We start from the raw sequence: 18,415 nt of genomic DNA, 5'->3' as shown, positions 1-18,415 counted from the left end.
ACTGTGTAATAATGTAATAAAAATAAATAAATAAAATAAATGTGATGAATAGGGGTCAGTGCTGTGAATAGTACATGGGGTGTCAGTACTATGTGTAATACGTGGAGGGATAATGTGCTGGTCGTCAGGCATGGCGTATCTTGCCGAATAACAGCCTATTTGTAACGCCGCTAGTGTTAGCTAAAGCGGGCTGCTCTGCATTCCAAACCAAACGCCAGCACATCATGCCCTCCCAGCATATAAGACCCGGCCGCGTCCTGAAAAAAAGTGTAGTATACGTAGTAAGAAATATCCATGAAACATGGGGTATTAGTTGTTATTTTGGCCAAAATACGCAAAGCTCGCAACCCAACGTCAAGGGTCCCCAGTGCCTTGCGAGTCCCTAACCAGAACTTTTCGTTCCTAATTTAAAAACACAAACAGAAAAAATGGGACATAAATATCAAAACCACAAAAAAGGCCATACTCACTAGGTAGGTGGGTGGGTGAAAACCCGTTCCCATCAGGACGCAGACGGGTCAAAGAATGCTGCAGAAGGAGTGTACATTAAATAGTGATAGCCCCTCCCACTAGTCTTGAGGGGAGTGGCGGACTAAGTGCTCAAAGGTGTGTGATAAATGTGTGTCAGTGTAGTGCTAGGGTGTGAATGGATGGTAAAAAATAAATATGTATGTATGAAAGTGTCAGAACTGTGTAATAATGTAATAAAAATAAATAAATAAAATAAATGTGATGAATAGGGGTCAGTGCTGTGAATAGTACATGGGGTGTCAGTACTATGTGTAATACGTGGAGGGATAATGTGCTGGTCGTCAGGCATGGCGTATCTTGCCGAATAACAGCCTATTTGTAACGCCGCTAGTGTTAGCTAAAGCGGGCTGCTCTGCATTCCAAACCAAACGCCAGCACATCATGCCCTCCCAGCATATAAGACCCGGCCGCGTCCTGAAAAAAAGTGTAGTATACGTAGTAAGAAATATCCATGAAACATGGGGTATTAGTTGTTATTTTGGCCAAAATACGCAAAGCTCGCAACCCAACGTCAAGGGTCCCCAGTGCCTTGCGAGTCCCTAACCAGAACTTTTCGTTCCTAATTTAAAAACACAAACAGAAAAAATGGGACATAAATATCAAAACCACAAAAAAGGCCATACTCACTAGGTAGGTGGGTGGGTGAAAACCCGTTCCCATCAGGACGCAGACGGGTCAAAGAATGCTGCAGAAGGAGTGTACATTAAATAGTGATAGCCCCTCCCACTAGTCTTGAGGGGAGTGGCGGACTAAGTGCTCAAAGGTGTGTGATAAATGTGTGTCAGTGTAGTGCTAGGGTGTGAATGGATGGTAAAAAAATAAATATGTATGTATGAAAGTGTCAGAACTGTGTAATAATGTAATAAAAATAAATAAATAAAATAAATGTGATGAATAGGGGTCAGTGCTGTGAATAGTACATGGGGTGTCAGTACTATGTGTAATACGTGGAGGGATAATGTGCTGGTCGTCAGGCATGGCGTATCTTGCCGAATAACAGCCTATTTGTAACGCCGCTAGTGTTAGCTAAAGCGGGCTGCTCTGCATTCCAAACCAAACGCCAGCACATCATGCCCTCCCAGCATATAAGACCCGGCCGCGTCCTGAAAAAAAGTGTAGTATACGTAGTAAGAAATATACATTTTAGGGTTGTAGTCCAGTTAGCCCTGCATTGAGAATTGCACGAGTATGGAGGGGATGGAAATGTTGATGTGTTATACAGAGACTGTTGTCGAAGGAGGGGACCAGCAATTAAAGGAATGATTGTCCATCTGACAGCTATCATGCTGAACTTCCTGGACTTTGGGTAGAGGGTGGGTGCATTCTGAAAGTCCAACCTGGGGCACCAAGAGAGCTTGTCTCATCCATGCTCCTGTTCCATCTACTGACATAGTAAATCTAGTTAAAGGGGTTATGGGGATCAAAAATTATTAGCGGTGTACTCACTGAAGTACATGGGTACACTCGCTAATATACATCCCGGTCCCCATCGCGCTAATTCTGAGATTTTCGTAGATTTATTTTATAGCGCTGCTAGGGGACCAGAAGTTTAGTTGCACAGCATTCGATGATGATATAACTCTTCGTCATGTGACCGACCCCGCTGTACTCTATGTACAAGCAGTAGCAGTAGTACAGCGGGGTCAGTCACGTGACGAAGAGTTGTATCATCATCAAAGAAGGCTGTGCAACTAGACTTTCAATCCCCTGGCAGCGCTATAAAAATGAAAATCTCAGAATTAGTCTGACGGGGGACCGGAATATATATTAGTGAGTGTACCCACATACTGCAATGAGTACGCTGCTAATCATTTTTGGTCCTCACATAACCCCTTTAAATAATCTATTAATACAATTTACTTTAACTTTTGGGATTTTCTGATAACTGTATTTGAAAAACATTGTTATGTAATGAAATACCTTACAAAAACCGTTGATTTAAATCAAACTATAAAATAATTTGATGTGTATTGAATTTAGCAGCAAATATTTGCTGCATGTTACACAAATGTAACATATGAGCAAAAACTGCCAAATAACACTGGTTTTGTTGATGCATGCATAATATTAGAGCGTACCTAACTTTTCAGAATTACCGGTCATATGCGTGTACATGAGAAATAACACCATTATATGACTTGTATTCTGCTTTTTTTTTTTTAGCACATTTCCCCTCGGCAGGCTCTCTCTCTAATTCCCAGTTTTCTGAGCTAGTGGATGGAGCCTAACTGCTATCATGTCTTCTATACAAAGCACACAGAGAAGAGGAGGATCCTGCTCTCCTATCTCTATCACATACTTATATAAGCTGCAGCAGCATGGAAGAGATTACACCGCTGTAGTGAGTAGTGTTGCTGAGATTTCAGAACTGGGGTGAGATAGAACACTTACCAGAAAGCTGCAGCATGTCTGAGTGTGTCTTTCTCTCTCTGCTCATGCTCCCCTTCCTCTCTCCATAGACATGTATAGGCAGCGTGTCTCTTCCCCCCTCCTCTTTCCATAGACTTCTTTGGACAGCAGTGTCTGTGTCTTCTCTCTCTTCTCCTGCTACACCCTTCCGTCTCCACAGACTTCTATAGGTAGCGGCTGTGTCTGTCTCTTTCTCTTCTTCTGCTACCTTCTCCTGGTCACCCCTCCGTTCTCCATAGACATTTATGGGCAGCGTGTCTGTCTTTCCTGCTCCTTCCTCCTGCTCCCCCTCCCCATATACTTCTATTACTATGCAGTGAAGAGACACCCCCCACTTCCAGCAGTCTGTCTCCTCAGCTCTGTAACTAGAGATGGTTTTTGCTTGACAACAGGGGGTGGACAGCCGATTACAAGAAGGGAGACACCTAGTGGCAGCAACGTCACACAGAATTTGCATAGATAAAACAAAATTTTAACAGCACGTAAATTACAAAGTTGATATAGATCAGGTATACTATTAGACTAGCATAAGTTGTTTGAAAAGTTAGTGTCCTTTTAAGGGCCGCACATAATTTATTCATAATTTCACAGTTTCTAATACATTTAGACAGCCAGCAGACACAACAAAGGGAAAGAGATGCCAGGATCTATAAATAGGCACTAATCAGAGCGGACTTAAAAGTCAACCGCTTGTGCAATTCTTCATGTAAACATTCACTTTAGTCTTATCTATCAACAGGACGATCAAACGTGACACTTTTACACAACTGGTACTGTTACACATGCATGGACAAGAGCCTCAAATAGGAGACAAGATGGCATCAATGTTAGGAGTATGTACCAGAACTAACAAGTTTATAATATAAAGGGATTATTACTAATACAGTATTTATATACATTATAAAAAAAAAATGAAAAAAAGATTTTTGCAGATTTATTTAAATGCTTTTTTTTTTTATATAGGTACGTGTGTTTTGTTCATGCACTATTAGTTTATTGTACAATTAGGGAAAATTAATGCTATAGTATATTATAGACCATATACCTTCCCAAAATTCTAGGTAAGATGGCCACATCATACACCGCTGGGTTCAGCAATATGGCAGGGGTGCTTATGTAGAATGAAGCCTATACCCAGTCATAGTTGTTAAAATATAACTGCATCAATTTAATCTGACTTATTCTTTACGACTGCAAAAATCAGGGGCAAAATTATAAAGTTAAATGCAATCAGGTTGTGATGTCATGATCACATTTAGCGCTCTTTTAGGCTATGTGTACAGATGTAGTAGTAGTGGTGAGCCAGAAGTCTGAATCGCTAACACATTGGTAAATATCATTGTTAAATTCGCACGTTTACCATGGTTTCTTAGACAAACAGCTCTAGGAAATGTGACCAGTGGTCGCAAGGGATTTTTCTTGAATGAATATATTTCTATATGTTCAAGTAACTCTTGACAAATATTTTACTGAAGCTGGCATCCATAGTAAGAGTGAAAGAGGCGTGAGAATTCCTGACTAACATCTGATTTCCAGATATGATTTGATAGCTACCAATAGTTGTTGGAGAAACAATATAATATACAGAACTGTTGTATTTCATGTTGGATATAGTACATAGAAGCTTCTCACTAACCTCCTGTGCATTCAGGATCTTCTCCATATTATCAATGTCTCTGTTCAACACTTGTTCTTGGTGCACCTGCTCCAGTGACTTTCTTTTCATTTCCCAATGCTGATAAAGGTTCCTATTTTCTTCAACAAGGGTGTGAAGCTTTTGCTGAAGCTAAAAACATTAAAGGAGCATAAAAAAGTTGACTATTTTAAAGGATCACAAAAAAATGTCTAGAACAACAATCTCTAAAGTTGAAAGTTTACATATGAACAAAGTTAAACAAGTAATTTTGAATTCCCTTTAAATAAAAATCAATATATCATTACAGAAAACAATATTAGGCTATATTCACATGTTTTTTTTGCCTATGTTTGATGTATATTTTGGGAAAAGGCTGTGACAGATGCCTAACAGTCCCTTCCGTCACCACAAAGTTTAATGGCATCCGTTAAACGGATACGTCGTGAACTGGGGTGAGAATATTTAATGATTTATCCGTTAAACGCATACCATTATAGCTGATATACTATACTGGTATTCGTTTAATGTATACATCATGAAATGCTGCTGAAAAGCCCATAACGTGTTACTTTAGATGGCAATCATAATGGATCACTACCATGTATATTGTTTGAAAAATATTATCCTTACATATATATATATATTCAGTATATTACACAAAGATATTGGATTCATGGAGCACAAAGAGCCTGCATAACACGCCTATGGAAGACACCGCCCCCTGGAATGCAAAGAGGAGTGTGCAGAAGAATGTACAGGAAAACTTACAGCTGAGGAGCCAATGGGATTCAAGCAAGTCCCACATCTATAGGGAGGGGCATGTGTCTTCTCTGTGTATTTCTTTGTTCTGAATAAAGTTCAGTTCTCCTCTTTTCTGATGAAGGGAAAGCGTGTAGCGAACATTTCTGACTCGTTCACTTCTTTCCAGGCATGCCTTCAGCTTTCAATTTACAGAGGTGGTTATTCGGTGTGAAATGACAGGGAGAAAGGAGCTTCCCTGATATACGGACCTGACATTTGGCGCCCGAACAGGACCTCACTCGAGGAAATATCAAAATCCGGACAACCGACAATCACAGGGTGAAACAGAGGACTCAAATTTGCCCACTGAAGGAATTTGATCACCTCCGCAATAACACGGTAAGCGAATTGATTTTATAAATCTTCGTCTTATCTGTGTTAGTGGACAGTCTTGTGGCGATCTGTAGAACCCTTTTGTTGATTTCCTGGATTATCTCAGGCGACAGAGGTGATATTTTCCGCTGTGAGGGTAAAAAAACCTGTGAGACCTTAGTCGCGCCCGACTAACCATCCTCTGGGTAATTAGGGACTAGATAAAAGATTATATAAGAGACCGGAGAGTTATCGACTGGGATTTTAATATTTCCAGCGAAGGCGGAGAGTCTAAATAAGATTATATAAGAGACCGGAGAGTTATCGACTGGGATTTTAATATTTCCAGCGAAGCCGGAGAGTCTAAATAAGATTATATAAGAGACCGGAGAGCTAGACTGTGAAATTTTAATATTTCCAGCGAAGCCGGAGAGTCTAAATAAAAATTATATTTCGGCGGACCGGAGGCTGTAGACTGAGGAATTGTAATATTTCCGGCGAGGCCTGGGAGTCGTTGACCGAAAATTGTTATATAAATTACGTGTATAATATAGACTGCTAGGCATATGATTTAATGAAGCGAAGAGAAGGGAAGCAGTATGTGAGTAAAATGAAGAAATTGATGGAAAGTGCTTTAGAGGGATTTGCAGAAGAGGAAGTTAGGAATAAGAAAGGTATTGTATGTATTAGAAAACAGGACCAGCCGACACCCGGTAATGGCTTCCGTACCTCATGTTGAGTGTGTCCTCATTGTTGGTGGGAAACCCGCCCCTCACAGCTGCGCACTGTGTTTCCAATGGGAGAGGCTGCCCCCCACCACCCACCCCTGATGTGGCCACGCCCGGCCCAACCAAATCAGTATGAAATAATCGCCTTGTTCATTTTGTCATTTGTAGTGTTTTTTCTATTTACAGAAGTTCCAGTCTAGTTCACTGATGAAACAACACGTCGTCATAATATAGAGATGGTGGCCGACAGATTGTACTGTTACAAATTATGTGGTTGATGTTTTGAACGTAGATAATTCCTATACAATAGTGTGATGAATGATTGCAGATACGTATGTTGTTTTGCCGGCATTGAAAGTGTTAAGATTGTGAGACTAGACGCTGTGAGAAGCTGTGAGTGTGTGACCCCCCTCCCTCCCGCTGTAGTATGCTGTGTTTGGGTGGAGGAGGGGGGCTGACTGGGTGCAGTCTGCAGGGCTGAGGAGACAAAGGGATTTCAATATGCACTGCTGAGAGATATATATATATCAGTAATGTCTACAAACATAAATACATTTCTTCTCTTTGCGCATGCGCTGTTGTTTATAAAAGTTACGATATTTATGTGTTATGATGTGATAAGATTTCATGTGTTTTGATAATTCAGATGTATTAAACTATAGATACTGTGAGACACGGGGTTTTGAAAATGTATGTGCCCCCACCGTTCCCTATTTTTGTATACAGTTTATTGTTTTGCAGTAATTAATGTTATCAGATATAATATTTTCTGTTTTTATTGAATAACTAACTACAATTGTTTTGTTTTTGATTTCACACATGAGTTATATCATTGTAAAGATAAAATTTATTTGTCAGGAAAAAGTCATTTTTGTTTCAGGCTGTTGTACATTACAGGGGGTTAAACTAGTGTTATGTTGAGATGTAGTTTTGAACTCTGGTACATTACTTTCGCAGAGTCCACAAAGGGGGGAATGGTGAAGGAACTGATCAGGTACAATTTTGGTTTGTTTTGAGTTAATTAATTTGGTTTCAGGAGATCTAAAATGTGTAAGAGACCATCCCCCTCCAGCAAAGTTACACAGGAGGCAGAGGTGACGTCACTCACAGATGAGTCTTTACAGATTTAGATGGGGGAGAAGGAAAAAAATAAAAAACTTGTCTGGACATTGTTAATTTGATGTCAAGTTTTTAGGAATGTTTTATTTTTATTTGTTTTTGTATTAATCAAGTATTTGCAGAACCTGATAAAAGTGAGATTCTCAAAGTATTCTGGATTATCAGATGAGTGTGGAGAAGTGTATAACATTTGGTTTTATTTTAGAGGATGAAGACGCCACCCCTTTGAGATGTTATATATATGTATGTGACATGGGTTTCTAATGTAAATTTGTAATAAAGAGATATTTTATTATACAGTATGTACAAGACAGGATACGAGGCACCAGGTAAATTACCCAGAAACCACTCTCACCTTCTTGTTCATCTCAAGGAGCGGAGCTGGAGGTGCTCGCTGAGGCTGTAACCTGGCAGAAGGTAAGACGGCCGACATTTACACTGACTCTAGGTACACTTTTGGCATCGCCCACAATTATGGGCCCATTGGTAGTAGGAACTTTATTGGATCATCGGGTAAGCCAATTGAGAGAGCGAGAGAAGACAGACCTGACAACAAGGATATGTGCAGCCAGGTGTCAGTAAATTGGCTTGTCCCTGGATACAATAATGCCACCACTAGGTTTGTAGCAGCCGGCATGATGTGCGCACGGCATGACATAGGTAAAACAGCAAAGGTACCTGTGAATAGTGCAGCCCGGCCAGATTAACAGTCCCAGCGACTGCAGAACATACAACTACCCGAGGTAGAAGTGTATGACAATGTGCTCGTGTGTGTAGACCTGTTCTCAGGGGGGGGGGGGGGGGCCTGAAGCCCGGCCTGTATTTTCCCCACTGCAGACGTTGTCTGTAAGTGACAGGGGAACAATCTTATCCCAAGTATTGACCTGATGTTTGTACAATGATAAGATGTTAGCAGTTCTCTAGACGTTGTCCCAAAGTTAGATTGTTTAATAACTGTATTTAAGAAGTGTTGTGGGAATATTAAATTCTGAAGTTAAGTTTTATGTAAAGTTCTGGACCAGCCTTAGCATTGGACTATTAGAGTCATGCGTCAGATAAAAGGTACAGAAGCGGAATATTCCCATTCGAAAACATTTTTATTTGTTTCTTTTTGTTGTGAAAGGGAAATTTTAGAGCAGAGAATTCTGTGCAGTGTATATGTGTATGTATAGATATGTATATAAAGAAGAAGAATCAGTTAGTAAGTTTTAGTTACTGACCAGTGTGAACGTTTAAAATAAATCTGTCATTGTTAATGTTCTCCTTCAAGTTAATTATCTGATTAAGATCAATTACTGATTAGGCTATGAAAAGCTTGTTCTTCAAAGGAAGAGTCCAACTGGGAGCGGAAGGCGTGAGAACCAGATTCTAACAGAATGTGGACGGATAAGGGAAGATGAACCGGTAACACCCAAGGCACTCTTGATGGCACTTGCATTGATGGTGTATGACCTCACATATGCCCCAAGACTGCAAGGATCGACGTGGTAAGATCTAATTGGTATGTCCCAGGCTTTACAGCTGATGCTGCTAAATTCTGTTAGAGCTGTTTGATTTGCCTACAGAACAGTCCTGGCAGACCGGTGCCAACCTTATCATACCCGCCTCCCCCGAAGAGAACCGACCTTGAGAGGCCTTCCCAGGTAGAACGAACCAGATTAGAGTAAGAAAAATAGGTTTAAGACACTTCTCAGATAAACATGTGGAATCTGTGTATGTTTCTGTGAGGTGGAGATGTTCTAGGCAATCAGCTGAGATCAAGGTACAAATCCTGCTGAAAGGGTATCACCAAGTGCAAATGAAATGTACCCAATAATTACACATCTTCTAGGTGCCCTGTCCATTGTAACAGAGAAGTTTTTCCTTATATAAAGGTGTTTGATGTCATTTAAGGGCCTAACATTATTGTATGTACTTAGAACAACGTTTATAATGTATGCGGATGATGTTATCACCAGATTAGTATTTATTTTAACAATTGACAAGAGTTGGGGGTCCCCAGCAAGTGCCAGTAAATATGAACTAAAAGACTTTTAACACGATGAACTCCATCACTGAGATGCGGCAGGCACAGCCTGAGCCAGTACAACGCGTTTATCATGAACTGACGGCAGTGTCACAATTCTAAGCAGCCGCCCAGACAAGTAACTTACCAGAGGAGAGGACAGATACGGAGGGTTTGTGGTAGTCACAATAAAACTCCACTAATCCGTCTACGTGGGATCTCACCCCAGGCTCACAACATGAGGTGCTATGTACAGCCTGATGACGTAAACTAAAGGAGATAGTGTCGGACAGATGAGAAGGACCAAACCAAGTCCTGATGACATCAGCAAAGATCAAAGTAAAGACCAAAGACCTGAGTGAATCTGTCAGCAGGATCAAGTGTTTTGATAAGTAAGTGACTAGGAGGGGGTAATAATAACTCCCCCACTGGACACCAACGTAGTCTGACTCCACAATTGTGTGGGTTACCCTGAGGGTGACAGTCAGTGAAGAGCAGAAGACAGGAGAAGAAGAAGACTATGGTGTACAGGACTGGCAATGAACTGATGGGACCTGAAACCTGATGGTGATAGCATTATGATTATTAGTTGAGGCCCTATTGTTTATAATGTCTGAGGTTTATAATTATAATGTGTGTAAATATGCCACGGTGCTGCAAATTACAATCTGAGGAGTTTTATGTGGAGGTGTGAGGTGAAGGTCACTGTGCTGCCCATGACCTGTTATATCTGCAGGGGTAAAAGTCCCATTAGGACAGTAAGTGACAGTGCGACAGTTGTTACCATTAATAAAATGTAGACCGGATTAATTATATATATTACAACCAGCAGCGGTTTGTAGATTATATCAAGACAACGATCCTGTATCCAGAGGAAAGTTAGGACCACTCCGACACCTTGGAAGTCCAGGTACAAAGGGGGGTTACTCATCAGGAGTTGCTCGTCTCAAGCTGGTGAAGAAATCCAAAACCCCTACCTGCCTGGTTCGAGTGGTCAGTGGTAGGTTGCTAGGCAAGACTCAGGGATAGAATAATATTTTTAGGGGGGACTGTCAGGGATCATTTCCATGTATATTGTTTGAAAAATATTATCCTTACATATATATATATATATATATTCAGTATATTACACAAAGATATTGGATTCATGGAGCACAAAGAGCCTGCATAACACGCCTATGGAAGACACCACCCCCTGGAATCCAAAGAGGAGTGTGCAGAAGAATGTACAGGAAAACTTACAGCTGAGGAGCCAATGGGATTTAAGCAAGTCCCACATCTATAGGGAGGGGCATGTGTCTTCTCTGTGTGTTTCTTTGTTCTGAATAAAGTTCAGTTCTCCTCTTTTCTGATGAAGGGAAAGTGTGTAGCGAACATTTCTGACTCGTTCACTTCTTTCCAGGCATGCCTTCAGCTTTCAATTTACAGAGGTGGTTATTCGGTGTGAAATGACAGGGAGAAAGGAGCTTCCCTGATATACGGACCTGACACTGACACCTATCGGAAACCACTTGAATTTGGTTTTACCTAATCCTAACTAGATATAGGAGTGTCAGTGCATGTATCTTACTTGCCAGCACGCATTGTAATTTTATGTTGTATGTCCCTTTTGGTATGTAATAAAGTTATCTAATATATTCAAACTAGTTTAATCAATCAATAAGTAGTTGGGGAAAAAACAGGCTTCTATTGCCTTTGGCAATCTTTCTGTACTATTTAAAGTTTTTTGCCCGCCAACTATTAGGGTCTCTTATTTATTTTTTCAGTATGCCATACAGTGGCATAAGCCACCCATAGGCTCACGTTAAAAAACTGTTTACCACGCAGTATACTTTTTTGGCGGGATGGGATAGCATAGTCTACTACGCTATTCCATCCTTAAAAAAATGGTATACTGACGTATATCAGCCTGACGAAGGCCAAAAGGGCACACTTTTGGCCTTCATCTAATGGAGCCCTATGGACACGTTTAGTGCGTACGCCGGTAGCTTTGCCGACATACATGCTAAACATAGGACAGCATTATGTGAACATAGCCATACAGCTAGTATTTTATGAATGCAAAGAATTGTATGTAAATTCCCGATACAGAGAGAAATGTATTGATCACTGTGTTGTCCGCTTAAAGGGGTTTTCCCACTATTGGAAGTGATGAAATAACAGATGTACACTTCACTTTCTGATTGATGGAAGTCCAACTGCTGGGACCTCTCTGCACAAATAACACATTGGTTCCTTTTTTCAATCATAATAATACTAACAATATGCCTTAACATTATAAGATGGGGATATCCCTTCAAAGATTTAGAACAATTGGTGTTTATAACAGGAATGTATACGTATCTTAATTTTTGTAATAATTATTTTTTGGGGGAAAACTCTAAATACAAACAAAGGAAAGTTCACAAATATAATAAATTCTGAAAGAAGGTAACAATTCTTTTATAGCATAAACACATTCTGTGTCTGGCTATTTAACAATTACCTGTACAGCAGGGTTTTTTTCCTCCTGTAGAATGGATTGTCCAACAATGACCGTTTTATTGTATGTTTCTTGGTGGGCATCCATATTCTGCCTTAGGTCTTGGTGGGCTTTTAGTCTCTTACTACTTGCTAGCACGCCCCTTATGGTCTCCTCAGCATTCATCTCACGGGTTATTTCTGCAGTCCATGAGAAATAGTCACGCACCTGTAAGCAAAAATAGTATTTACAGCTCTGATACACGGTGGAACTTTATAACGGATTCAAGTTATTGCTAGGTAATCTTGGAGAAGAATTTATGCCAAAAATGTAATATATTGCATATCCCTTTTGAAAATGTGAAAACAATCTTTAGTAGACACTGGCCCACATTTATCAATGTATTTATAACTTTTTTTTGGAGGATTTTACTCCAAAATAAAGCCTAATCTGTTGTGCAACATATTTGCGCCATGCACATCAGCTGATAAAAAGGAGCACGGATTATTGCTTGGCCAGGATTTGGACACATTTATGAACTGCAACTTTTTTTTAAAAGTTGCAAATAAGAAAAAAGTCACATGTCTACTCCTTACAGACCCTGAAGTAGAAAAAGGGCAGTAATTTTAGCCAGTGTAAAAGTTAATGGCAGTGGTGTATGTTTTGACATTTTTAGCAAAGAAGGCACATGCAGTCCTAAATTTACAGCATGTCAATAAAATAGTCTAGATTTAATTTAGACATTTTTGGCTAAAATGACATAACTTTTGATAAATGTGAGCGGTTGACTGAATAAATCATAGTGAATACTTTTATGCTCCAAACCAATGATTCCTAGTTTCACATGATGAATACTACTTTGTGGAGCTTGTCGGCCAACGTTCTCTGTGTGAGAGGGACAAAACCAGAAATTTTATACACAAGGTGGCCCAGTCTCAACAACTGGTCCACTAACTTTGAGAAAGTCAGGTGGGGAGTCAAAAGCTCACATGAGTGGACAGGTTGAACCACAAAAAAAAAAAAAAGAATCAATAGACAGGGATCATAGAAGGCTTTTTATAAAGAAACCATCGCCTTTGCAAAACAACCTGTGGACCACTTGCAGACTAATAGTACTGGATCTATGAACATCTCCTGAAGATAAAAAAGTTCTTTGGATGGAGCTTGGAGATGTTGTCTACAGAAGGACAATCTTTCCAGGTGTCCTTAAATAGTCACTAACCTTTCAGTAAACTTTGCATATATCAATAGTACAATCGATTATAAGAAACTTTGTAATATATCTTATTAGAGAAAAATACCCCTTTTTCCACTTATAAGGCTCCTCTTTCTCCCCACTGTTCACTGTGGGTATGTTCACACTGCTTATTTTCAGCTATTTTTGAGCCGTAAATGCCCTGAAAAATGGCTGAAAAAATGTAAGCTGAACGCCTCCAAACATCTGCCCATTGATTTCAATGGAAAAAACGGCCTTTCATTCCAACGGGGCGTTATTACGTGGCCAGTTGAAAAGACGGCGAGTAAAAAAAAACGCTTCGTAAAAAGAAGTGCATGTCACTTCTTGAGCCGTTTTTAGGGCTGTTTTTGATTGTGTCAATAGAAAAACCGCTCCAAAAACGGTTGCAAAAAATGCATCAAAAAAAAGTTTGTGGTTTAAAAAAACGTCTGAAAATCAGAGGCTGTTTTCTCTTGAAATCAGCTCCGTATTTTACAGCTGTTTTTTGTTTAGCGTGTGGACATACCCTTACTCTGAATTTACTGCTAAGTTGGTCTCCTCAAGACTCAGCTCACTGAGGGATCAGGTAACAGCTACCCATAGAATGTAGATAGGAGGGGGGAGAACGTACCAGCAGAGCGAGAGACACACACACACAGAGAGGCTGCTGCTTCTAGTAAGTGTTTTATCTCACCCCAGTGCTGGATTCACAGCTGCACTGCTAATTACTGCTGTTTAATGTCCTTTATGCTGTTGCAATAGGGGGCAGCTCTGTCCACTAACTATGAGAAAACGGAGTATTAGAAATAGAGACTGCAGAGGGAAAACTGCTAAAAAAAAACAAGGCAGAATAAATGTCATATGATGGCCAGAAATAGTGTTATTCCTCATGTACACACATATGACAGGTTATTCTGAAAAGTCACCTGGCAATTCTGAATTTTTTTCAGCCCTTTAACATTCTTTTAACCTTCTTTATTTTTTGAGTTTAGACAATATGCTGCTAATATATAACTAAATCATCTTGCATAGTGTAATTTTTACAAACAAACATTAGTGGCCAGTGCATAGATTTGTAAAGGTCGATACTAAAAAATACAATTCAATTGTAGAAATACAGATGTTTTAATCTCAAACAACATACTAAAGAACACTTGTCTATAAAGAAGTTATCTAGCCTGCAGTTAGTGTTATTAAAATAAGGGACAGCTGTCTAATGTTCATATAAGGAGGCTCGGTCACAGGTCTACAGCTCAGTTCCAGATTATATTTATCTATGATTCACAGCCAGCTAGTGTTCCTCTTCAGTCTACACGTGATTTTCAAACTGAAACCCTTCCCAAAGGCAAAGTTATACAGACAATACTGAACTAATACTTAAAGGGCACCTGTCACCAGCATTTCACCTATTAAACCAACAATACCTGGTGGTAGTGGGTGAAAAATCATTTCTATATAACCTATAATTGTCTGCTTTGTCGGCTCTGTAGCTTTAGTATTCAGTTTTTTAGTGTTCCCGCACCGTATGCAAATGAGCATAAAAGAGTCAAATCTTCGTTTGAAAAGAGTCATATCTTCATTCCTCAAGTCTTTCCGAGTTTACCCCGCCTCCTTACTTTTGATTAACAGCTCCTCGCCTTCCCCAGCAAACATCCTCTTCTGGTGTGTGCGTATAACGGGACACCGGATCATTACGATAAAATATTACGATAAATGCGCAAAATGTTTGCAGACCGTTATTTACAGTTGGAGGAGGAGTTTAGGAGAGGGGATAACGGCAATGAACGTTTTATAGCAGCGGCCAGTGAGGGATAAGTAAACTTCAATAGGTGAAATGGGTGACAGGTTCCCTTTAACAAGGAGAAACATGTACTCCAATTAGAAAAGCGCAGCTTAAGGGTAACGTGTAAATATATATATATATGTATATCTATGCTTAAAGGGTTTGTCAAATGAAGGCAACTCCTGTCCATATGTTCTATTATGGCATAAAGACATCATAGAGGGGAGCCTCCAACTTGGGCCCCGCTTTGTGGTTTAGAATGGAGAGTTGCACTTTAAGAGCTCTGGTGTGTCCGTGCATTACATGTACAGCAATTAATTTGTAAGGTGGCCACTGCTGGGCAAATGTATAGCCAGACGTGGCTTCTCCCAGCAAGAACAGCTGAAACTGGAAGTTAGAGAAGCTGGACCCATGGCGATCTACTGGTCATCCAACTGATATCCATACAAAAAAGTCTTTATATGACAACCACTATAAAGGGTTAATCCCATCTCAGAAAATGATGGAATATCGCTAGAATTTCTGATCGGTAGGTGTCTGACTGCCAGGACCCACCTCGAATCCAGAGATTGAAGGGACCGCAGCACTAGCATACCGCTGCCACCCCTTAAAAAAAAAATAAGTTCCCTGCACAGCTGTGCCCCCCACTCACAGACATGCAGGGAACTGTAGCACAGCCCCATTCAAATGAATGTTGCAGTTTCCACAACAGGTGGCCGGGAGTGCCACAGTGAAAAGGCTTCATTCTCCGAATCATGGGGGTCACGGCAGTTTCACCCACACAATCAAAAATTAACAGCATATCCTAGCGATATGTCATCACTTTCTGTGATGGGAATAACCCTATAAACTGGCTATACACATTAGATAGCTGTCAGACTGCTATTTCCCTTGCCCCCCCAATCCCCTTATAAACATGTTAGACTGGCTGAGATTGCATATTTATTTCAATGGGAGGGGGAAATATACTGATGGAACAAAAGATCAGGATACCACACATTGGATTGTTTAACGATCCTGACGAAATTGGTGGGATTATCTGATTTTAATCTCATGTGCATAGCCACCTTTAGTCTGTAGCCATGCAGATGATATACAAGTTATGCTAAAACTTACAGCTGCAAGGAAGAGGTAGAGCTTGCAGGCCTGCTCCAGGTCTGATCTTCTCTTCTCCACTTTGGTTTTCATCAGCCCCCATTTCTTGACCACTTCCATCTGTATCTGTTGCAGCTTTATATTCTGCTCCCCAGAGCACCTGGGCAGTGTGTTATCTGCTGCATCAACAAGTTCTTGGAGCTGAAAAATAGTTAAAGTGAACTATAAATGCATGCTTTCATCACCAATTTAAATATATGTACAGTGGCGTAACTACCGCCGTAGTAACCGTAGCGGCTGCTACGGGGCCCGCGGCATGAGGGGGCCCGTGTCGCCCGCCGGCACGGGCCCCCACCATGGCCGGAGGCTCCGCTAGCAGCCGCTATGGCTGCTGCAGCGCGACGCCACTGAACACTACGGCAGAGCAGGGAGGTATCTCCCCGCTCTGCCATTAAACAAAAGACATGTATCCCCTATACACAGGATAGGGGATACATGTGTGATCGCTGGCAGCGATAAGGAGAACGGGGGACTGAAAGTCCCCTGAAGTTCTCCATCACAAACCTCGGACTTCCGGGGTCTGTGTCGGCAGCTCCGTAGAAATGAATGGAGCGCCGGTCACGCTTGTGCGCATGCGTGACCAGCGCTTCTTTCATTTTTAGTGAGCTGCGTAGACGCCGGAAGTCAGAGGTTAGTCATGGAGAACTTCAGGGGACTTTCAGTCCCCCGTTCTCCCGATTGCTGCAAGCGATCACACATGTATCCCCTATCCTGTGGATAGGGGATACATGTCTTTTATTAGGACACACTGTAGGTCGCATTTTTTTGGGAGGGGGGACGCTGTATGGCGTTCCCTACAGGGGGGGCGCTGTATGGCGTTCCCTACAGGGGGGGACGCTGTATGTCGTTCCCTACAGGGGGGGACGCTGTATGGCGTTCCCTACAGGGGGGGGACGCTGTATGGCATTCCCTACAGGGGGGGGGACGACGCTGTATGGCATTCCCTACAGGGGGGGACACGCTGTATGGCGTTCCCTACAGGGGGGGGACGCTGTATGGCGTTCCCTACAGGGGGGGCTGTATGGCGTTCCCTACAGGGGGGGCTGTATGGCGTTCCCTACAGGGGGGGCTGTATGGCGTTCCCTACAGGGGGGGCTGTATGGCGTTCCCTACAGACCCCCCTGTAGGGAACGCCACACAGACTCCCTGTAGGTAACGCTATACAGTCCCCAATGTAGATAGCGCCATACAGCCCCCCTGTAGATAGCGCCATACAGCCCCCCCTGTAGATAGCGCCATACAGCCCCCCCTGTAGATAGCGCCATACAGCCCCCCCTGTAGATAGCGCCATACAGCCCCCCCTGTAGGGAATGCCATACAGTCCCCCCCCTGTAGGGAACGCCATACAGTCCCCCCCTGTAGGGAACGCCATACAGTCCCCCCCTGTAGGGAACGCCATACAGTCCCCCCCTGTAGGGAACGCCATACAGTCCCCCTTGTAGGGAACGCCATACAGTCCCCCTTGTAGGGAATGCCATACACCCCCCCCTGTAGGGAACGCCATACAGACCCCCTGTAGATAACGCCATACAGTCCCCCCTGTAGATAACGCCATACAGTCCCCCTGTAGATAACGCCATACAGTCCCCCTGTAGATAACGCCATACAGTCCCCCTCTGTAGGGAACGCCATACAGACCCCCTGTAGGGAACGCCATACAGACCCCCTGTAGATAACGCCATACAGACCCCCTGTAGATAACGCCATACAGACCCCCTGTAGATAACGCCATACAGACCCCCTGTAGATAGCGCCATACAGCCCCCTCTGTAGATATCCACAAAGGGGGCTGTATGGCGTTATCAAAAGGGGGGGTTTGTAAAAACAAGGCACTATCTACAAGGGGGGGGTTGTGTGACACCCAGGGGAGGGTGGGCCCCAGTCAAAAGTTTGCTATGGGTCCCAGTCTTTCCTAGTTACGCCCCTGTATATGTAATATACCCATGCCAAAGGTGTGACGCACTGTAGAAAAATAACAGGCTATGAATACCTTTGACATGGGGAAAAATATTTTTACATATGTTAGTAGTTACCTAAATTAAAATAGGTTACACTCATGTTAAAGCTGCAGCCTCCATTCCTTCATTAATTTCAGACCCCTCGTATTCAGTTTGTAACCTGCTCTTAGTTTTAAACTTTTCTCATGTGGACGTGTCCTGCCCAGTAATACACAGTGGATGTAAGGTCTGTGTGTCCAGGATGCTGCTGCCTTCTCTAGCTTTCATGTATCAGCACAGCTTCATTCCTGTACTGCTTCCC

The 18,415-nt window shown here is 41.9% G+C and overlaps 1 protein-coding gene across 1 annotated transcript in view; it reads right to left on the bottom strand.

The window, feature by feature from the left end:
- Nucleotides 1-18,415, bottom strand: part of SPTBN5 (spectrin beta, non-erythrocytic 5) — a 191,191-nt gene that overhangs the window by 62,979 nt on the left and 109,797 nt on the right. Inside the window, exons 32-34 of the mRNA XM_075843505.1 lie at nucleotides 16,118-16,297; nucleotides 12,027-12,230; nucleotides 4,577-4,726 (exon numbers count right to left, since the gene is read on the bottom strand). Of these exons, the coding sequence (XP_075699620.1) occupies nucleotides 4,577-4,726; nucleotides 12,027-12,230; nucleotides 16,118-16,297 (534 nt within the window). The remainder of the gene's footprint in view (nucleotides 1-4,576; nucleotides 4,727-12,026; nucleotides 12,231-16,117; nucleotides 16,298-18,415) is intronic.

Source organism: Rhinoderma darwinii, chromosome 12 (genome assembly GCF_050947455.1).
Source record: "Rhinoderma darwinii isolate aRhiDar2 chromosome 12, aRhiDar2.hap1, whole genome shotgun sequence".
Taxonomy (NCBI): Eukaryota; Metazoa; Chordata; class Amphibia; order Anura; family Rhinodermatidae; genus Rhinoderma; species Rhinoderma darwinii.
The sequence above is the reverse complement of the archived record's forward strand: the minus strand, read 5'-3'. Positions and strand labels throughout refer to the sequence as shown.